At 38.3% G+C, this 22,711-nt stretch overlaps 1 protein-coding gene across 3 annotated transcripts in view; it reads right to left on the minus strand.

Annotated features, from left to right (window-relative positions):
* Positions 1-1,968: 1,968 nt before the first annotated feature.
* ITGA6 (integrin subunit alpha 6) overlaps positions 1,969-22,711 on the minus strand; it is a 43,113-nt gene continuing 22,370 nt past the window's right edge. For 2 of the 3 annotated variants that reach the window (XM_032114861.1, XM_032114864.1), the window contains exons 5-25: positions 22,531-22,662; positions 19,967-20,174; positions 19,329-19,522; positions 19,107-19,195; positions 18,203-18,330; positions 16,406-16,501; positions 15,863-15,924; positions 14,416-14,573; positions 13,305-13,454; positions 12,435-12,550; positions 11,362-11,551; positions 11,193-11,276; positions 10,912-10,991; positions 10,679-10,756; positions 10,476-10,578; positions 9,426-9,599; positions 8,315-8,413; positions 7,837-7,947; positions 7,655-7,753; positions 7,204-7,329; positions 1,969-4,038 (exon numbers count right to left, since the gene is read on the minus strand). In XM_032114861.1, coding sequence (XP_031970752.1) covers positions 3,880-4,038; positions 7,204-7,329; positions 7,655-7,753; positions 7,837-7,947; positions 8,315-8,413; positions 9,426-9,599; positions 10,476-10,578; positions 10,679-10,756; positions 10,912-10,991; positions 11,193-11,276; positions 11,362-11,551; positions 12,435-12,550; positions 13,305-13,454; positions 14,416-14,573; positions 15,863-15,924; positions 16,406-16,501; positions 18,203-18,330; positions 19,107-19,195; positions 19,329-19,522; positions 19,967-20,174; positions 22,531-22,662 — 2,636 coding nt within the window. In that variant the 3' untranslated portion in view covers positions 1,969-3,879. Of the gene's footprint in view, positions 4,039-5,620; positions 5,751-7,203; positions 7,330-7,654; positions 7,754-7,836; positions 7,948-8,314; positions 8,414-9,425; positions 9,600-10,475; positions 10,579-10,678; positions 10,757-10,911; positions 10,992-11,192; positions 11,277-11,361; positions 11,552-12,434; positions 12,551-13,304; positions 13,455-14,415; positions 14,574-15,862; positions 15,925-16,405; positions 16,502-18,202; positions 18,331-19,106; positions 19,196-19,328; positions 19,523-19,966; positions 20,175-22,530; positions 22,663-22,711 lie in introns of all 3 variants that reach the window. The other variant, XM_032114862.1, reaches the window with a different exon arrangement.

A 22,711-nucleotide genomic window follows, 5' to 3' on the forward strand; every position in this document is an offset into this window, starting at 1 on the left:
CCAGCCTGTGGGGAGCTTGTTGATGTGTGAACCAAATTTGGTTCGTGCTGGCAGTGGGTGCTCATGTGAGAAGGATAAGAAATCCTTTGATGGCTAACCCGATCTCCAGTGGAGATGTGCTGGCATCATTCCCAGTGTCATTCCTGAAAAGAGAAAACAGTAGCAACAGTGGATCATGCTGTGTATCATTTCCTTTTTTTGTTGTGGATACTGGTATTTGCCCCATAAATTCATCTTATTAAATCAACTTTTCAATATTGTTTGGTTTCCTTTAAACAAACCTTGTACCTGTGACTTGTCTGTGACATGATAGTGGCAGTGGATATCCTATGGCATCCACTAAAGCAGGAATAGTTTTGATATAGCAATCACATTAATCCGTTCAGTGCATTGTTGGATTGCCCCCCATTTAAGGTTGTCTTATTTCTTTTTAATGTTGCATTGAAATACAGAAAACATTTGATTCAGTCAGCCTCTAGATGCAGTTTCCTGAGCAGTAACTGCACCAATAGTATGTAAGAATGAAGCAGGATTAGACTGCTTTTTTCAGCTGGTTTGTAATCCAACCATAACTTAATTTTTATGCTGAAAACTGAATGGGTTGTTCTGCTCTGGCCAGGGAGTGGTGGCTAATGGGGCAAACAGACAGCTTGTCTGTTTCTGCAAGACTTCTACAAACACAGCTTATTGGCAGGTTTTGCTTATTGCTGCTTGTAGGCTCCAGGGAAGACTGAGGAGTAGCTTGTGCTGCTCCAGTTTGTAATAGTTTGGGACTTGTAGTTGAGAACTGCCATGCTCAAAGCCATTTTATGATGGTCTCTCAGCTGTGAGCCAGCGCTAGATAAAGCAGTGCCTACAAGCAGTACATCGAGTCTTTGTAAGCTGTTGCAATTTCTGATGTTGGCTCTGGATTAGCTTCATCTTTTAGATCTGTATGTTACTGTTTTGTTGTTTTATGTACACATACATACTATACACATACACTATTATAGTGCTGTACCCCTGTATGTATTGTATATACTACATCTAGTACTATTATGTGTATAGTATATATGAGCATATATATGAAGCCAAATATAACAGATTTGTACTAAACTTACTATGATCAGCTACTTAACTGTTCTGCCAGTCAGTATTTTGTCATCTTGTAGACAGATGGTTGTGGGCATTATGTAAAGGGGAGTAATTGTTTAATAAGAGCAGGTTGAGTTCTCATCTTTGAGATGCTCTGAAGGGTCTAGCAGCATTTTCTGGTTCTAGTTCTGGAAGCTTCTTGGCCTCAACAACAAATAGTGGCCTAGCATATATGCAGCTAACCTTTATCTTCAGGCTTTGTTGCATCAGAAGGCCTTTCAGCAACACATCCAGCGAGGGCTGACATCTTAAGTGAAGATAAGCCTCATTTCCTCTGTTGGGTTTGGTGGTGTTTTTTCCCTGCATATTTTTGGCTTTTCCATAGGGTTTTTTCTGTGGACTCGAAACTGTACCCTGCAATTGTGTTATTGACTGTCAGTAGCAAACTTCCACTGCTAAATACAAATAGGTGTGCAAAGTCCTTGACCATTTTTGGGGGATGTATCCATCTCCACTACTTACTCAAATACTCATCTGGCAGTATTTTAAGAAAATTTTTAGGAGGTTGCTTGCATGGAAGTTTCCCCGGGACAGCATGAGTGCAAGCACGGAGCAAGGAGAGGGGAGCCGTGTCCCAGTGGGAGCTGGCACATGATGCTCTGACTCTTAACACTACTGGCAACTGCAGCAACCAGCAGAGAGCCTGCAAGTGTGAGATTGTGCCTTATCTCCTGCAGCTCCTTATCTGCCCTTTGCATGAGGCAGGGCAGTGAGAGCTACGGCAATGCTGAGAGTGAGAGAACTTGTACCTACCACTTTGAGCCTGTTCTTCTAGTTAACTTAGCTATGGCCACCTCAGGTAAATATGATAAAATCACTATTACCAAGACCATCTTTAATTAAAAAAAATTTATTTCACACTTCTATACAAATATCCACAGGTAATTTCTAATCATGGAATGATGTAGCATTCTTAGCTGGTAAAACAAAAGTTTGAGATAAAAATATACCAGTGACATGACTTATTTCACAAGAACCTTAACACTGCTAAGACATTCATGTTCTTAGATGAGGGCCCCAATCTGATTTTGCATTCAGGGGTATTCCTCAAGCTTCTTAGCCCCTGAGTACCCTGGCTTCTGATGCTGCTGAGCTTTTACGCAAGTAAGCTAGAATTCTAGAAGCTCAAAAATTGAGTAACATCTGAATTAATACGTAAGGGTTCATAAAATCAGGGTCATAACATACTGAGATTATCTTGTTTATTAGACTCATCTTTCTTAACACTAAAGGTAGCTTTTTAGGTGACCATACCTTCCAAGAAGGTACATTCAAAGTTATCAATAAAAATAAGATACTTGACAACTGCCCTTCTAGCAGGTTTTTACCCTATGAGGGGAAAAAATACCAAGAGGTTTTTGCATAGTTCATATTACAAGCAATTAATGTGCATACTTTTTGAGCAGAATTTTGTTTCACATGGAATACACAATTGTGAGCTTAATCTTTGTTCTCAAATAGTACCAAGGCTTTAGAACATTGGTAAAAAAGTAAACTCTTTAAATCATTTTCTCAGCTACTCAGTTACTAATTAACATAATGGTTCTACTTTTATCAACATTCAGGTGTTCAAGATGATTCAGTAGTCTCAACGTGGATCAGCTCAGATCCTGACAGTTAAGGTAAATTAGGCATCTATAGCCTCCTTCAAGTGCTGTACAACAGTTGTAGTAGTCAATGCCTTTTGCCAGCCAGGAAGTCCTTATGGAACTGGAAAGCAGCTTCCAAAGGACTTTTCACTTTCTTGCAACAAGTATAAAATGGTATCTAAAACACTACTTCTGCTTGGTGTCCAAATTATTAAATAGTCCACAATAATATACAAATCATGTTACAGGACCTGATGTTATAAGTATCAGGAAAAAAAGCACCCATACACATCATTTGCATAAATATTTACATTTTAGAAACCATTGGCACCTTCTCTGATTTATTAAAATGCAGTGAAAGCCTCGGGTCTCATAATCTGAAGTTCATAAACAGAAACACAAAAACCAGAACAGTGGATTTAAAAATTCAGTAGTCTCTGGCCTAGCAGTTAGTCAAAGACAATGATTTATAATAAAAATAAATACAAAAATGACTAAAATATATATACAGAAAGTACATTTAATATTCAAGCCTCTCTTTAAAAAAAACCCAAAAAAACCTGTGTATATTTGTTGTGAGCAAGAATCACACAAGCTGATCTTAAAAAAGAACCCAAAATCAAGCAACATGACCCATTGCACATGTAATTTAAGATTATGCTTTTTGTTAAGCCCTAACTACTGCAGCAGGCAAAGGTTATGACTAAAGCAGCCTTGCAGGTCTTCAGTTATACTTGAACAAAGTGTGGTAAGGCCACTGTGTGTTTATAAAGCCCTGTGCATTGAGGGAACAATGGAGAACTCATCTTGACCTTAATCATGCATTCCTCACATACCTAGGAAGAAGGTCAGGATCACAGGAAAAGGTCTGCTGTAGTGGTTTTGCTTATTTTGCAGAAAAGACCCCAAATCAGCATAGTATTTTCTAAAGTGTGGATCAGATTTAAGGGGGCAAAGAGGCAGTGTGGAAATTAAATAATGCAAATAAAGCCTGTTGAAGCCATTTTAACTGTGCAAATAAAAGCCTCAATATAAGTAGTAATATCTACAATCAAATGGTGAATGTCCATAGTGTTCACAGGTCTAACTCCATCAGTATTCCATGAATGAAAACCTTAACTTCTGTCTGAACTTTGTGGATAAACAACATTTTTGCCTAAGAATAACTTTCATTTTCATTCCATTTGGTGAACCACTGTTTTGTCTCAAGGTCTTTGCAATTCCCATCTTTGATGTGCCGCTCCTCTTTCCGAATTCTTACAGCGTGATAGCGGGGGACACTGTCTTCGTACCTGGAACGCCGGAAGAACCCGCACTGCGCAGAGGAGGAAAAGAACAGTTAAGGTGGCAGTTGCTGCCAAAGTACTACAATTGTAGAGGCAGTAAATTCTTCCTTCACACAAATATGCAGCTAAGAAAATTGAAAACAAAAGTATGTAGGCCAAAAATGTAGCATACGTAGCTGTAAAAATGTGAGCCAAGAGGTCTGCGTTAGCTGTTCAGCAGCAGTTAAAGACAAAGGGCATGCTCTGACTATCCATGGTAATCAAATATCTTAAAAAGATCCCCTCCAGTACAAAGCTGTTCATTCATCTAATGAGGACATTTAGTGCTACACACAGGAAAGCTGCTTCTCCTGAATCAAAGGTATGTACTTCAGTCTTCCTGTATGGTGACATGATTTACCCTTAAAACCCTACAGAAAGATTTCCAGAACATTGAAGAAAAGTTACCCTAAGGGCCTTGGTTTTCAAAGCACCATTTCAACTTCAGTCACCTGAACTAATTACACATGCTGGATTAGAAATAAGAGTCTTGCTTAGTTTGCCATGGGAAGTCATGCTGGATGAAATCTATAACAGCTTGTTTGTGCTATGCAATTTTTTATTCGAAGCCTCTGTAAAAACTGATTTTGGATATCAAGGAATGGACTAAAATTAATTTCCAAAACAAAAAGGAGCTATGGCCACAGTATTACAAAGATGATGACTGGTACACACTCAGGATCACTGAGGTCAAGATTCAGGTTAAGAGACATAGTGCCATCCAGCTGTCATTAGACACTGCTGGGGGTAAGAAAATGTTAAAGTAGGCACGGTTTTGTTCATAGTATTTAGGGTGCTGGGATTTTGGTTCTCTTTGGTCAATGGTTTGGGGTTTTTTTAATATTAGAACTTACATGGAACTGAATTTTTAAAAATTTACAGTGAGCAAAGACCAAATCTTTAGCCATCTCATAGTTTCATTAAACACTGTTTTGACGTAATTCATTAAGAACTCCTCCCCACCCCCTCATCCCAAGCATCACTTATGGATACAATGTACATGCATGTAATTATGTTAAGTGGAGTAAAGGTTGCTGGAAGCATAAATCATCATGCATCTCTAGGAATACAGCAAAGTGTATTCCTAGAGAAGTACATCTTAGAACTCAGGTAAAAGAGATGTTTCCACAGCAATAAATTCTCATTATGAAAACCCTTCTCCAATGTAAGCATCATGTACCTTTCAGCATGCACTAAAGGTTAGTAAAGCAAATTTACATACTGTCCATGTAGTCTTATCTTCACATCTTAACTCTACAGTGTTGATTCCCATCTTGCAAGCTTAAACACTTACTTGTAATGTTAAAGCATAAATTTAAAAAAATACTAAACCCCATTGCAACAGATCACCATGTTTTTTAAAGAAATAAATAAGAAGCATTTTAGACCAGGGTAAACACCTCTGTGTGTCCACATGCACCAAAAGCTGAAAATCTGTCAACAGAAGGAGCAAGCAAGTATGATAGCTTGAAATCCAAAAGTTAATAGAACTTATGCAGAAAAAGCTTCATAGTTAGCCACTGCAACCATAGCATGTGCCACAGCTAGAAATTAAAAAATAACATCAGTTACCAATTACAGAAGTAGATCAGTACTATGCATCAGAAGTAAGCCTCTCTTTATCAGATGGCTGAGCATGGATCTCAGCCTTGTGATATGTGGCATCGTAATGATCTTTCTTATTTCTCTTGAAGAAACCACACTACAAGGAAGCAAGGTATTGAGTCAATTTTTGTGGACTGGAAGAAGTCAAACCGATTAAAAGTGATTTAACTCTGTGAACTGTCTTCCCATTATCTCTTCACAGGCCAACCAAAAAAAAAAAAAATCATCACAAGAACTCAGCTGTTTCTAGATCTGAGAATTTCTTGGGCTAACTTCATCTATATACAGTACCAGAATAACCTGAGTTATTAACAGAGTAACCTGAAAATATTATTTTAGAGGCATTTTGATAAATTTGTAAGGAATCTGTTTGGAGTTTTTTTTAAGAAAAGCTACAATAAGTATGTCCATAGCAAGTGAAGGTGGCTGTAAAGAGCAGAAAGAAGCCTATACAGAAACCTGTTCGTGGCCTAGTGCACAGGACAGACAAAAACACAGAGTGTAAAACAAAACCAGTTACTGCTTTGACCTCTTCAATACAAGCTTTTGTCTTAAACCAGTGATGTATCTGTCTTTGCAGTACAATGTTTGTGCTTCACAGAACAGCACAGTCTGTGCCATCAAAAACAGCATTTTACACTGTGTGTGCATGCAAAAAATGTCTGTATTTTCATGCACAGTAAAACACTAGTAGTTAAGAACCTAACAGCCCACCCAAAGTATTCATTCCTCAGGAATATTTGCAGGAGCAGCTGGGCATTTTTTTAAAAAATAAGGAAATTAGAACTATCCTATGGGAAGTAACCTGCAGCAAATACCAGTTCCTCAAAGCTAACTGCTGCAGTTTCAGTGGAAAAAAACTGACAGGCTATTCTTCACCTCCTCTTCCTTAATAACCTTCTGCTATCCCATAACAGCAAATGCTAACTGCCTACACCTCTAAAAACTAAGAATAAAAGGACTGCTCTGGTATATTTGGGACCATAAATAATTGGCATTTTTACAACGGTCACTAGGTACTTGATTTTTTCTTTTGCAAATACTTAACCATTTTTTATACCTCTTTTTTTATTCTTTTAAAGTTTCTAAGATAAAAAAGCAATAATACAGAAATTCACCAGCACACTTGGCTATGTATTAATACTGTGCTTTTGGTTATTTTCATCTACTATCAGTTTAATGGTAGTTCTGATGTTATGAGAGCAGAGCCCTGCTAAAACATTTGTAAACAGCTCACATGAAGTTTTACCCCTAACTGCAGAGGCTCCCATTAGCTGCATCCATCTGTATCAAACTATGGCCTCCGAACATCTGTCTCAAGTTTTGTCCAGAGCTCAAAATACTTCCTTTTGAGGATGTGAAAACAGAAAAATTACATAACAAGTCTGCCCATACAACCATTTTCATTCCAAATGTTGCAAAACTGAGAAACTGATAATGTATGTTTTGTGCAGTTTTGCCCTATTTTGAGTCCCAAATACTTAATCAGTTTGCTATCTTGTCAGTTATATACCAAAAAATAAAAAACAACCAGATGAATAAAAGCTCACCTTCCATAGTAAGAATACCAACAGAGCAAGCATGAGTATTCCAGCAAGGATAGCCACCGCGATGATCCACCACGGAACTCCTGTATAAAGGGCTACCGGTTTTGCAGGAAATACAGTAACACGCACCTAAAGGACAGAAAATGTGCAGGTGGAGGGAGTATATCAGAAGGTACATGTTTAATTAGAAAGCTGCAATTTATATAGTCTTATCTCTTCTATAACAAAATGTCTTCTACAAAATGCTTTCAAAGAAAAAGTTCCCACTGGTATAATTTCAATATGGTAATAAATTTTTCCAAACCCCTAAAAAAATGATCAATAATTCGAAACTCGGTTGAGAAGTTAGACTTCTAGCTTGTTTTGTTTCAAATTTGTTTCATTCCTGGTGTCTGGAGATAAGCTAGAACAATCACAACCATAACATGTGGTTAGCATTAAACACTGAACCTACCTGAGTAACTTCATTTGTGAGTTTAACATTCTTAGCTGCAGCAGGAACACTGATAGAAGCCCTAACAAGAATGTCAAGGTAATTCATTGTGGAGAATTCCTGTTCCAAAATAAAATATGAATATTAGACACAGAACAGGAAAGAACTCTGACCTTTCAAAAACAGCAGGTAAGAGGACTTACCTCTAAGAAAGTACTGTTCCACAGTCTGGAACGCAGCACAATGGATGCCTTGCTGTCAAAACCCTTCAGGGGACACTTTATGTCCACACAGCGTGCATTCACATTGCAGTTCTGCAATTACAGATTTCTACATGTAAATAAGATCACATCTTCACAGATTGTTTAAACCTCACCTTAAGATTAAAAATTGGATTATATGCATAATACTTACATGCAAGAACTACTATCTGTTTCTACTGACAGCAATGGGAAAATACAATGACGATGTTGTTACTTGCTTATTTTAATGTAAGTAACTATGCAGATATTATTTCCTAGTTCTCTCTCACAGTATATAATCTAAATGTTCAAATTTTAAAAGCATCGATACTAGGTTATATAAGAGAGAATTTCTTGCACTCTGCCAGACTCAGAAAAGCCCTCTTTCAAGTGCAGGGGGAGGTATCTGACAAGAATATAGTTGGTGCAATATCCTTACCAAGGTCTTGTATTTTCTTTCTGAGAATAAAGAAAATGCCTTGCTGTCTGTAATCTGCTTCTCTGCAACCTCACGCTTCCTTCTTGAGTTATGGGTTTCCTAAAAGGAAAAAAAGAAGTAAAAAACTAAAAGTAGTTTATCATAAGAATCTTTTAATTCATACAAGCAGAGAAACTAGAGCTCAGTGTTTTCTTCTTCCAAAATCAGCACATGACTGACAGCATTATATATCCCTACTTACCTGCATTTACTGCTAAGAGTAAAATTTGAGATTACCTAAAGAAAGGCCAACAGACTATTTTCATTAATAGGGCAAGGGGAGCTTTATAAAGTTTTCAATGCTATTTCCATTTTTATTTCTAGATAAAGGGTATTAATGGTACTATGCTAAAAGAGTAAAAATGTTCTGAGGTCATTAGATACAGGGTTTTTTAACTGTATACTAATTACACTCACTGCAAGTTATATTAACTAATATAATGATCTGACAAAAACAGGTTTATGTGCATGCAGTTTTAATGGTGGAAAATAAGATCATATGGGAGGAGTTTCTAAGATTATATGAAGAAGAAAAAAATGTGGTTCAAGTTTTAGAAAAAAAGATCTTGCTAGATAGGCACAATCCAGGGCTATGAAAATTGCTTTTTATTATATTTGTTGTAAATAAATAAATTTAAGTTCAAGCCCTTTGTCTTTAAAAAAAGTACATGGAATTCCCCCAGGCTGGGAAGATGTTTACAGTTATTTATTGTTTTTCCAGTCAAAACTCAGAAGTTTTTATTACTGAACAGTTCTCAGTAATGCTGATGAAATTTGTTAGAACAATCAGCAGTTTCATCCTGTATAAGAGCATATGACAACAGCGCCCATTGCAAAAACAGTCACCATGATGTAGCATCTATCCTTTGGCATATTAGCCTGATTAGCTAGTTATTAGTTATGAAGTCTCCTAATAGGCTTAATCACTGATACATTGGCCATGTATTGTGCTTGTGAGCTTCTTAAGATAAAAATAAATCCTTCTAGAGGCAAGCTCTGATGACTTACTCTCATTTGCTATGGGGTGCCTTCATGTTGCACCAATTCAGGAACAGAAGATAGGGTAACATACCGCAACATGCAAACTGTTGATTTCATTCTCGGGTTGACAGGAGACTTTTTCCAAGCCTTTAGAATCTATTTTCATCAAATAAAGCAGCCATTTGCCATTACTAATTTCTTTTGGCCATTGGATATCCAGGGAAGCAGTGCCAAATGTTTTCAGTGGTCTGCCCAAGTTAGTTACCTGTTAAAACAAACAAACTTTCTTTGAAGTGTGAAATACTTTTTAGAGGGGTTTTCTTCCTGGAAACATTATTGACTTGGACAAGCTTTAAGCACGCAGCTAACAGGAATACATAACAGGATTAGAATGCCCCAACATGAACTTTTAGTTGTTGATTTTTATAAATCTATCTTCATGTGAAACAGCAACTCCAGTTTTGGGTTAACAAATCAGTCAGTTGCATAACTGAGGCAAACTGCAAGTTTATGAGGAACAAGAGAGAGAACAAGTTCTTGCTCTTGTAAGCCTGGAAGTTTTTTCCCAACCTCTTTTTTACTTGCTTAGTGTTACTGATCATGATAGCAAGTTCTAGATCAGATATTCTACCTGCTGCTGCTATAATACATGCATGCAGGTACAGAAAGAAGTAAAGGATTGACAGAGATGGACTCCTTGATGTATTTTGCAGAAGACCAAGACACTGAAATAAACCCACACATTCAGAGGGGCTCTCGCAGCATCTGCTTGCGCTGGCTCTGTCCTCAGCCTGTTCTTGCACCAGCCAAAGCCTGGGCAGGCCCCAGGCAGGTTCTGCTTTAACTTCTGTTCCCTCCCTGCAGGAGCTTTTATGCCGCACAACTGAATGTGCATGAACTGCTCCAAAGAAAAAGTGTGCAGGCAGCCTCAGGCCACTTCCTCAGAATATGATCATAAAACATCAGGGTCTAAAGAAGCTCTAGTCCACAGTCAAACTGCATGTTCTGATCAGGAAATCAGGATTTTGGGACAAAGAAAGCCAATTTCAATATAGCAACTTTTATAAGTATTCATATGCATAAATCAAGAAGCTGTGCATTTGATTAAAAGCAGCTGTTAGAATTAATCTAAATTACTCACTCTGAATTCATACTCTATGAGGTTTCCTATATCATCTTCAGATTTCATAGCACTCTCACCAATGATGTTACCTCCAAAATATACCTGAGAAGGCTTAGCAACTCTGTTGACGTGGGGATGGGAAACAGGAATAATCAGATATTAATGAGTCTGCAGCAAAACTGTCCCCAGACCCCCCAATTTGTCATGCTACCAACACTTACCCAGTGAGTGATAAAAGCAATTCAAGAACCACTTTAGCACTGGCTGTAATTGGAGTCAAATTAACTTGAGTGCTTGTTCTACAATGAAAAGGAAACAATGGTGTTTATTTTACAGATTTAGTGGGTTTCTCTTTACTATTAAATTACTTCAGTGAATCAAACAAATGAATTCAAAATGTTTACAACTGTATATCAAAGCACAGTGCAGGTGCACGCACACAATGAAAACTTACGTTTCCAGCTTCAGGTTAATGTCTAAGTCTGTTGTATCAACATTAACTTTAGTGGTACTTAAGATCAGATAAAAGGTTACCTAAACAAGAACGAAGATAACAAAATATATGAGCTCTTTATAAGATACATTGACACATGACATTTTATAGAAATGCACTATTAAGTTCTAGAGTTAAAAAGACAGATTCAAATCAAATTTCCAGTTGCAACACACAGAAACTTTGGATGACTGCAGTCAGGAATGAGATTTTACAACTTAAGTGAAGTAAGTGCAACTTACATTAGAATTTCTTTTGAAAGGATTTCCAAGTTCACACTCTGCTTGAGAACCATTTTGGTTAGCACCACATGTTAGCTGTTTTTCCTGATTAAAAAGAATACATTTACAAGTAAAAGTATGTTGCAAGTATTTTACATTTTTCAGTATTTTTTCTCTTAAAAATACTTACAGGATAACCCCTCATCTCTCTGAATGCAGAGTATGTCAGACTGTCTGGAAAAGTTGCAATTAGTTTAGCTTCATATGCATCTTCACCATCTTTTTGTGGATATTTTACATCAGATGGATTGTTTGTCACTGTTATTTCCAGGGCAATATCTTTCTGGTCTTTCAGAACAAGCACTGGCATGCCATTTTCACTATAGAAACAGAATGTACAGGGTTGTGTGCATTAGGAGAACAAACGTGTATACAAGTTTGCTTCTTACTATGGTTTGTTCAAATAGAATTTCCTCTTATTAGGGGAGAATTACAGTAAAACTATAAACATATGAATAGTCATAGGTTTTTTTCCCCACACCAGTATTTCATCTGACAGTGATGAGTTAAGAGGACCAAACAGGTTGATAAATCCCTCAAGTAATCAGCAGTTTATAGTATTTCTGAACCAGCACTTGCATGTGACTCATGTAGTGCTGAATTTTCTCCAAATCAATCTACTCCCTGCTTTTTTCTTGTGAAGTATACATGGGTTTGGCTTCTGAGTGTGGCACTCACTGCTAAAGGTGTCTGACTGGTGGCAGTAAATAAACATACTCCCTTCTGTTTGTTTTACCCCCGTTCTAATTTCACTGTCCTTCTAGGAAGGAGAGATGCAGCAGGAGTATGTGTTAAAATGAAATGATTACTCTGTTTCTCTGTAACTGCTTCTCTTGGGCTGTTAGACTATACTATATCAAGTTGTCATACAGTCAAATTTCATCTGCAAAATAATTAAGTGTCACACAATAAACTGCTGCAAGGCTGGTTTAGAATCTCATTTCTCCAGGTGTTAATTTTTTTTTTCTTTTAGCCCACACGTGCACTACTGTGGCCACTTTGTATCCATGCAACTCTGTACCACTTTTCTTCTCAAGCTCATCCCATCTCCCCCCATTCCTCACCCTGACAAATCAATACTTCTACCAAGGGCTGTTTGCCAGACAGAACAAAGCTGCTCTCGTTCCCAAAATCCTCTCCTAAAAGTTCTTTTAAGCACGTGTTAATAATTTGAACTTTAGAAATACGTTAATCAAGACTTACAGTGGTAAATAGGTGAACCTGTCTTCATTTCCCTCTCTTGTACAAAACCGGTACTGAAGCTTAAGATTGCTGTGACATTCATTGTCTTCTCCACATCCTTCTTTTAAGAACTCCACCTAAATAAAACCAAAGCAATTTTACTGCCTGACACACAATAGTAGCTTAAAATGAGATTTCTGAAGCACATGGAATAAAGCATCTACATGGAACTCATAAAGCACTTTTCTGGACAGAGTTCAAATTTTAACCTGACTTTTAATTCTTGCCTGTTGAGTTTTTCTTTGTGAGGTAACAGCCCTTGATGCTGGTAATTTAGAACTTTATATGTGACTAAAAAGCAGAGTTGGATAATTCTAAGTGAGAGGTACACTTCTAATGAGGAAATATATCTTTAAGTCTGATTCTTCAATAAGCATTGAGGAAATGAGAACTTTTAAATGAGATATTCCCTCCCTTTTATGTCACTGCTGCAGTCATTGCTCAAATGCTGTTACAGCATCCTAACAGTGGAAGAATTAGAGTGTACATTATCTTGTTATGTGGGACAAGTGTTCCCAGCAGGAGACAGTGGATTTCCATTTTTAATCAGAAGTACATTTTTTAGGAGTACATACTCCTAAACTTGTTGGGTGAGGGAAGAAACCTAGGAGCTATACCATCTTCACTTTTGTTGCAAAAGAAACACAGCACCTAGTTCATAAAGTGTTGTAACAAGTTCAGAACAAAATATAAAATAATAATCCAATTGTTACATGTCCAGTGGCCCCCCCAGTTATTTCCTTTGGACATCATTTAGTTTTCTACAGTCTTTAAAATTCAGTTATTTGTAGAAGTGTAGATTTATGCAAATATATGATATCAAAGGCTTACTTTTGTGATCTCTGTTTCAGATTCATTTGAATTTAGAATTGGTGTAAGATCTGGAAGTGCAGTCTCTTTTCTCTTGGATGGTGACTCCAGGCCAGCGATTTTAACACTGACTGATATTGGAATGGGACGTAGCTTATCTTTAATTTTTTCCTGTTAAAATATTTTGAATTGCATAGTTAGTGTACGGTGCAGAGAAGAAAAAACAACACAGAGATGAGCTTTTGACACTATAGAGAAACCCAGCATTTTCTAAACATGTGTAGGAACACAAAGAGCCCAGCCTTACTGTCTTTTTTTTTTTCTCTCTGGCTTCCCAGTCTGATGATTTCTCTCACCATTAAGAATTGCTTGGAACCACAGATGATAATTCAGGCAGGTGAAATTCACAGCACTACAGTACAATAACACACTGGAACAGGCTGCATGGGGCTCTAAGTAACATGGTTTAGTAAAAGGTGTCCCAGCCCATGGCATGGAGTTGGAATTAGATCCTTAGGGTCCCTTTCAACCCAAACCATTCTATGATTCTATTCTATTCATAAATTAAAGCTCTTTCATCTGCTGTGGTCAAAAGCTGTGGTCAGCCTTGGAGGCTGACTCGTTCCTGCTGACCCACTGAGGGGGAATCTGTTTAGCCTCTGGGAGCACCTTTTAGCACCACTACAGAAGCCAAGTCAAGATAGCACATACCAAGCTTTCTTGCCCTGCCCATTCATCCACTCCAAAACCCATGGGTTAAATTTCTTTTCCTAAACAGTCACACTATAAAATTGTATAACAATTATTTCTGTTGGAAACAGCTCTCCATTTTCAGCAGTTAGTCCCTCTTTGTTGTTCTAGATTAGTTCAGCTCTGTTGACCTGCAGAGTGTGCTGCAGTGGCTACAACTTATCCATACTTTGCAAGAAGGGCAACAGGAGGAAGAAGCATGTGTGCAGTAAAGTACTAAACTATGGTGGGTGTCTATTTTTGAAGCTTTATATTGCACATGACTTTTAAATTATATACAAAGTTATATACAAAGGTTCCTTCCATGAGGCTGTAAAAAACAAGACCATTCTTTTGATTCAAGTGGATCTAAATGAAACAGAAATAAAGTACTCTCCCTTACCTGCAGTACAAGCTTCGTAGTCACACACTCCCATGAGTTCTGTCCCCTCAGGGTTGTACTTGCAGTGAACTGATCAGACGAGTGGTCAATGAAGCGCACCCTGGAGGGCAGGCCCAGCTGCCGCCTCTCGTTCTCCACTTCAAACATGTAGTTGATCTCTGTGTGAAAAAATAAAGTAGGTCACTATAAAAAAAAAAAAATCATTGCCATATTAAAAAGTACTTTAATTTCACCAGCTATGATCTTATAGTATTATTCTAGAAGACTGTTCCAGCCAGTGCTGGGCTTCATAAACTGTTTTCAGTCATTCACAAAACTTTCTCCTGTTTTGTCCTGCCAGTTTTGTCCTGCCACAGTTGAGGGCCAGGTACCCTGTGCGTGAATCTAAAGAAAATTTTTAAACCAAATCCTGTTGTTCCCTAAGTAAACCGTTCCCTTAGGAGCATGCGGGGCTGGCTGGGGGAGCTGTAATTGCTGTGTGGAGCCAGCAGATGGCTGGGGTACCCACTGTAAATACCCCGACTCCACTGGGGGGGATTCCTGTCGGGTCCCAAGTGGCACCTGAAAGCCAGCAAGATTCTGAGGTCAAGGTACACTGTTAATTCTAACACTGAGAGCAGAAGTGTGACTACAGCTGTCTAGTTGTGTGATGAGGCATTTTCTTCTAGATCTGAACTTGGTGCATCTTCTAATGATCACTTCACCAAGCTAATTCAGTGCTGCACAGATGGGAACAGCACTGAGTGGGCCAAGGCACTGAGAGCTCCAAGCACTTCACCTGCTGAAGAACCAGGACCTCATTCAAGCACATCCTTTGGATTTTAAAAGTAACTGAGAAACTCAAGACAACACAGGAGAAAAAGGGGCATTTGGCTTAAAATTCTTCTCATTTCCCCTCAAAATCCCACACAGTTCTCCAAGAGGTAGCAACAGGAGCATTGTAACAAGTGCTTTACATTTTCGTGGCACAATCTAATTGTGGCACAGTCTTCCAGTCTTCTCCTATTAATGCAGATTTTTTTATTCCAGTTACTGACTTCCACAAAAACATTTTCATGAATACGAGAGGTTCAAAGGGTAAGCCTCCAGTAAGAAATAATGCTCACTATGGATATATGAAAGGGGCTTTTAAAATTATTCTCTAAAGCAGCATTATCCTAGACAGGCAAAATGGTTTGGGTCTGTATAGCAGCCATTTGCTCACTGGCAATTATAATACTTCTAGAGCTTCAGTCTGTCATCCACAGAACAGCTTAACACACCAGCATGACTCTAAATACAGATTGTGCAACAGCTGAGCTTAGCACTGAGTCACATTTTAAATTTGTCAGTCACTGTCTGAGATGAGTCACTATAATTTAAGTAATATCTTTCCATGATAAGCTCTAAAGAAAAAAACAAAACCCATGTGACATACATATCAAAAATATTTCTCTTCAGAACTTACTTATTCTGGGATTTAAATCTCTGGGGTTTGCAGTATACTTAAAACATGCTTTCACATCCATCCTGTAAAAAGTGCCAAAAAATTAGTATTAACTTTAATGAGGCATAGTCCAACAGAATGAAAAGTTTTAACAGTGCATTGACTGATCTTATCAGTCTTATCACTGTGGTATTTGCTGCTTGCTAGACTGAATTACAAAGTAAGAAAAAATGGTTAATAAACAATTAGAAAAACTTTCTAGGGTTTGCTCTTATGTCTCTACTCAAGAGAAAGCTGTTCAAGCCAAGATACTTGTGTTAAAAGTCTGAAGAGGCAAAGTGACATTCATTTTCAAAAACAAGTATTATGACCAGAACATATTCCACACCTTGTCTTTAGCACAGTAGCCGGAAGAAATTCAGGAGGTCAAAATGATCATATGCAGATACATTTGCTTAATCTGCATGACTCTCACATCCCTTCACTTTAACATCATCACTGAATGAATTTTGACAGCAGAAAACTCCATACACCAAGGCTTCTTACAATTTTCTTTTCATTTACCTTATTTCACCAGGGTCCTCAGGGTTCTTTTTCTTTAGATCAATTCTGTCAGGCTGTACTGTAATGTTTCTTTTAATGCTTATCACAGGCCGAGATCTTCATTTGGGGGAAAAATGGGGAATAAAAAAAAAGGGTAAAAAAGGAAGTTGTTTCTGTTAAGATTAATGAAATAATTCATGTGAGTATCAGATTCCCTCCACACCTGCACTGATTGGCAGCAAAGACACTCCAAGAAGCACAGAATTTGGCTTTGATGCTGGTTAGAAAGAAACCCAAAAACTATTTAAAGCTAAGCAAAGCAAGTCACAGAGAACAACTACAGATCCTGAGGGGGAAGCAGGTTACACTGATGTGATGATGATGTTGTCATTTTATACACTTATGAAAAACAGAAAATTCAGTGGTGTTTTCTACCATCAGTAGTAATTCAGCCCTTGTGAACAACTATAGGTACTACAGTTCATTCAGATTCACATTCACAAGAGTTTTAATATGGAGCCTGGGTAACTGTGGGAAATGTTTTCATTTCCTGATTCCTCTGCATGTAGGCTGTAACCATACTTCTGCCTGACAACTTTTCCTTTCTCTGCCTTTTTTGGAAGAGAGAAGACATTTCACATGAACAAATGAATGAGCTGAGCCTGTTCTCATCAGAGCATCCAAAGGTTGTTTAAATAGCTGGTAAGCCACCTGTTCCATTTAACTGGGCCACTCCTTTCACTGTTTGTTCACCTTAAGAGGTTTTTGTTCTCACCTTGGTAAAAGTTTTTGTCCTGCCTTTATCAGCAAAAGATTAAGGCTCCTTTTGAGTAAGCAGAATGCTAAATAATCTCACCAACTCCTCTACCACCTACTCTGTTCTTTTCCACAAGCCACATGAGTTGCTTTTCTTGGGTGCTGTTCCAGTGTGTTTAAGAACATTACAATTACATACACAGACACTATACACCTTAGAGATGGGAGCATTGTAGGAAACTGTAGGAAAGGCTGTTCTGCCTGAAAAGTAAAGTTGTTTGTCCCAGAATTGAGATAACCAGTTTTGGAGTTTCTGCTTCTCCTCCTTTGGGACCTGAAAGCAACCACCAAAGACCTGAGCTTGATGAAGCATTCACAGTTCTGATACTGAGACAGTCTCCTCTTCCTGCCCATTACTAGTGATTCAGCTCAACTGTACCTTAAACTGGGAAAAAAAGTAGAAGTCTGCAAAGGACTGTGACTTCATCCCTAATGAAGGCATATGCTACAGAAATCCCAAAGGATCTTAGCTGCAGGGCTTCCTCACTGTTTCATGGACCCCAGTGCAAGCTCAGCAAGGCTGTGTGTGCTTCACTGGTTTGGACCCTCAGCTACAAAAGCAGGGGTTGGTTCTGTTTTGTTCTATCTTCAGTAAAGCACAGTCAGATTATATAAGGGCAGGAAACGTATCAGGTAACTTCTCCTTAAGGAATTACTTATCACTCTTAATTTCCACTCAAGGACACAGACATCCAAGTTACAACAGGGCAAAATTAAGGTGCAGCTACACTGCCCACATCAGCACTCTACAGGAACTGTCCACATTCACCCTCTTACCCTGTATTGATTGTAAAGCAGGTTCTCAAGGGGAGGAGGGAGATAAAGTAACAAACCAATTTATGGAATCGCTGCCCTTCCCCCCACTTTCCCTCAAAATTTCCAATTTCTGGTAGAAAAAGTACACTCAAGACCAAACAGCTTTTTGTTACTTCAAAGCAACTTATTTTTAAGAAACTAAAACCAAAGCCCTGGTGTAATTAGTTAAGGTTCTGTGTATAATACCTGTACACATTTACAGAATCTGACAGGGAACCAACAGCAACATCAGGGTAGGAATTTTCATCCAGGTCCATGTTTCCAGCAACAGAGTAACCAAAGAAATTGGTGTTTGTTTTTTCACCATCAAGAATCTAAAAGGTAAACAGATAGAGGGAATTCAGACATTTAAAAGTGACAAAGGTGAAATAAGTAACAAGTGGACATAACTGTCTTATGGCCAGAGACAAAAGAGGGAAGAAATACAGTGAAGTAGGAGCTCTGAAATAGGATCTCTGCATTCAGTTCAGCTAAGGGATACTGAAGTGCCAAGATGATTTGCTTTCCTTCCAAGAAGTTACTTTGCAACAGCAGTATGTACCAGAAATTACTGATCTGCAGAGAGCTTAGTTCATCTGTATTTACAGTATTTATGGACTGTAGACACTGGAAACAGAAAAAGTATTCTATAAAGTATTCAAGCAGTATTCTAGGGAGTATAATCAAGTTCCATTCCCACCTTGCAAACTGGACACATTGGTCCTAAAAAAAAAAAAAAAAAAAAAAACAAACCATAAATATTATTTAAGAAGAAAGTGAAACAGTAGTAGTGAAAGAGAAAACAAAGAAACTAATTGTTTTCAAATCACCAGATTTATTTTTTTTAAAAAACAGAATTTATTTATCTACACACCTTTTTCCTTCTGCACATATTATTGGTGCCAATGGATGGCCTGGCCCCAGAAATAAAAATATATATTAATATCAAGAATTCTTAATCTTTCCAGTCAGCAGTGTAATCTTTGAAGGGCCCTGTGACTTTTCTGCATACCCGCTACCCCAATAATAGCAATGGAAAGGAAGAGGGATAGCCCTGTCATTCCTTTAATTTTGTTCAAGACTAATTATACAGTAAAGGTTATTTCATTACCTGTGCTGGTTTTGTGTTTATTCCATTCTCGGATCCATGATAAATGTATACTTTGCCAAAACCATCATATGGAGCCCCTACTGCAATATCTGTTGAAAATAAGTTGCAACATCTAAAATCATTCCTGCTCTTTCTGCAGCATGCAATCAAAGGATAAGATGTTCCAAGTCTGGCCTTGCCAAACAATCTCACACATTTTTATTGTCATCGTTTTCCACTTGCCTGGATATCCGTCCTGGTTAATGTCCCCAACATTTTCAACTGCAAGCCCAAACATGGAGCCAGCGGTTCCATTTAAGCGAAGAGGCTTCACCCCTGCCCATTTGCCTTGGCGGTTCATGTAGATGTACACAGCACCCCCGATGTCCCCACTTCTGTCGAAGTACTGCGGGGCCCCAACAACGATGTCCTGCCAGCTTAGAATTGAAAGAAAAAAAAGCAGTGCTTTTGTAGAATAACTGTGAAAAATAACTGATCAGACTGTAAGTTCAAGATGAGCTGTGCAAACAGCTGCTGAACAAAGACTAAAACGTGCATTAAACTGGTTGGGCAACAACAGCCCCACTGACACTACAAGTTGGTTTATATTCCCTTGGTGGCACACAAGGACCTTCTAGGGCCTTCTCTGAGACCAGTTTCCTCTTTCTCTGTTTACACTAACTGTTTAAATAAAACTCTTTATTAGAAAGGTAGACTCTGTCCTGATTGATTCTCAAGACGCTCACCATTTCCTCCAGGAAAACATGGAAGGTAGAATTTGGCATTCCTTATATTTCTAATGTGAAAAACCAAAGCGAAAATAAACAAGATTTCTATCCTTCAAAATACAGGCAGGCAGCAGGAGTTAACCACAGCCATACCCATCACTGTTGAGGTCCACAACAGCAACATCATAGCCAAAAGAAGAGGCCAGCCCTTCTCCTTCAAACATGTGCTCCAGGGAAAGTGCTCTCTGATTTTTCTTTTTCAGTAAAACAACTGCTCCACTGTGGTTCGCTCTTGGGGCACCAGAAACAAAAGTCATCTCATCTTGGGAGACAATTCCTGTACCAGAGTCCAAAGAGAAACCTATAACAGAGAAAGAAATAAAATATAAATAAACTAAGTAACAGCTTGCATCTTAATATGAAAAATTAACATTTCTCCTGCTATATTAAAGTGGTATATGGAATACAAGTTTTGTCTAAAACACAGTGTCCTATGGCTGGGAAGTCTCCATTTCTGTTTGCACTGGTGGACGCATATGTACAAGTCGACACTCCTCTGTACATTACATTTAACTATCTCCCCCACTAAACATAGTACTTCATCCCTCACTTGGACCTGCTTTTCATGGACACCAAATACAAATCATTTTTAAACATACAGCTTAGAAACAACTACAGCTTTACCACTTGAATATAGCTTGAGTACTTCACAACTTGACCTCTAGCAAAATTATCACGAAACCTCCAAAGAAAGTCAGTATCATTCTATTACAGACATGCAAATTGTACCGCACAAGCATTCTCATATGAATGATGTAAGCAGTATTTGAGAATCAGCTTACACAGTAATGGTGAAATGGGCAATTCTAAGTTAATGCAGCCCTAAACATGACATGTTCAAATTAATTTGGTCTTACATATTCTTTATAAGAATTGATACATTTTAAAATATGAAAAAACAATTTAAAAGACTATACTGCATATACCAATATAGCTAATAAAGGCCAAAGTAGAAAACTGCCCACTTTGCAAGGAAAGAAGATAGTAGCCAGCAGATGGGAGTCTTTCCTCTGAAACACTTCACCACTACTATGGAAATTCTCAATTACAGCAATTCACAATGAGACAGTTCCAGAAAAAACTGAGGGAGTCTCAGCTGGGGGAGGGACGAGAGGGTTTGGAGAATGCATGACAAATCAGCTTTCTCTGAAGCCTTATTACTTTGCCATCTCCCCTTTATCTGAATCCCTGTTTTTTTCATGCTTTACTTACAATGTGTTTGATATGAGAGGGGATAGAGGGGAGAGGATCATGACAAGGTCTGGAGATTATGTCTGACCAGATTCTGCCACCTCAAGTGGTCACAAACCTAAGTAGCTATTCATCATTACATCCACTGACTTGTCCACCTGTATGCTGGGAGGCAATGTTTTGTACACAAACTGATCTGGATGAGTATCAGATACAGCTGTCAAAAATAGAAGACCTATAAACATGAGTGAAAGATTGAAGAGAAAAAAAATAGTAGTTAAGCAAAGCACCTATAACCACATTTGCTTACTGTCTAAACAGACAGAACAGTAATGCCTGGGATGAGCTGGCTTGCCTGGAAGTGGTTCTGACTATTACAAATCAAGACAGAATTTATGTTTAGGAGATAAATGCATTGGTTATGAAACTGCAGAAATTGATATGACTGTTCACAGCAAAAGACACCAGCCTCCATAGCGCTCCTCACATTAGCAATCCTTAGTCCACCAGAAGATGCTATCAGCTTGTCTAACATAAGCTCTTAGGATGATTTTTTTAGTTACCTTTACACCCGGTAATTACTGCTGATATTTAACAGAAGTTTATGCTCTCTTTCTCCTAACATATAAGTAGCTCTAAGTTTGCTCTCTTCTTGACTTGATTTCTTTCTTTTTACATTAGCAATGCCCTTCCCATCTGTTCAGCTTTCCATCACTCACAAAGAAATTCCAGTCTCAGGTTACCAAAACTGTATTTGTTGCATATGCCAAAAGCAGTGGATCAACACACCACAAAAATCTGCACTGGAACAGAAAGATTCTTTACACTTAATGCCTTTCCAAAAATGCAGCATAGCCTTTTCAGTGTATCTCACTGGTGTACAGAAAGGTCACTGGTCTAAGGACGTATTCCTGCTTGCCTGACTGCACAAGGACCAAGAGATTCACCTCCTGCACCACACACACAAGTAAAATATAAACAGCACTTATATTATGGTGCTTTAAAGGTCTGTTAAAAGCCACCGGAATTTTAAAAACTTGAAGAATAAAGGAGTTGCACGCATCTACCAGGAGAGAAAATCTGCAGTCTTAATAGCTACATCCAGAAACTCAAATTTTGATAATTCTTCTGATACCACATAGCAGAGACTGTGTCACTAAGGACTACAGACCCATACACCGTAATGACCCACCGCTGTGATTATAATCACTCCCTGAGATTCTGTAGGCCCTCGGCACGGCTCTTGAATCTCACATTACAACGACAGCTCTCCTAGGTACCTCAGCAGCATCATACACTTAAAATTGGCCCATAAATGTGGAGGGAGGCTGTGAATTATCCAGAACAGTTAAGATGTTACAGGGTCCACAATGAAACATCTGCTCCCATTTCAGATCATCACACCAGGCTGGGATCACAAATGTTTAAGAGGCCTGAAGAGATTTACTACATGTACTTAATCCTACCTAAGTAACTGTTAGCTGGAACAGGAACTAGATTCTTATCCTGGTGGCTCTCATCACCAACTTCGTAAGGCCCATCATCAAAGATACCCAGATCATAAAATGTCTGATTCTTTTGCTCTGCACGAACCACCCCTGAAAAAATGAAATGATAAAATAAAAGCAAATGAATAGTAAGCGAGAA

This window comes from Corvus moneduloides, chromosome 7 (assembly GCF_009650955.1).
Source record: "Corvus moneduloides isolate bCorMon1 chromosome 7, bCorMon1.pri, whole genome shotgun sequence".
NCBI classification, from domain to species: Eukaryota; Metazoa; Chordata; class Aves; order Passeriformes; family Corvidae; genus Corvus; species Corvus moneduloides.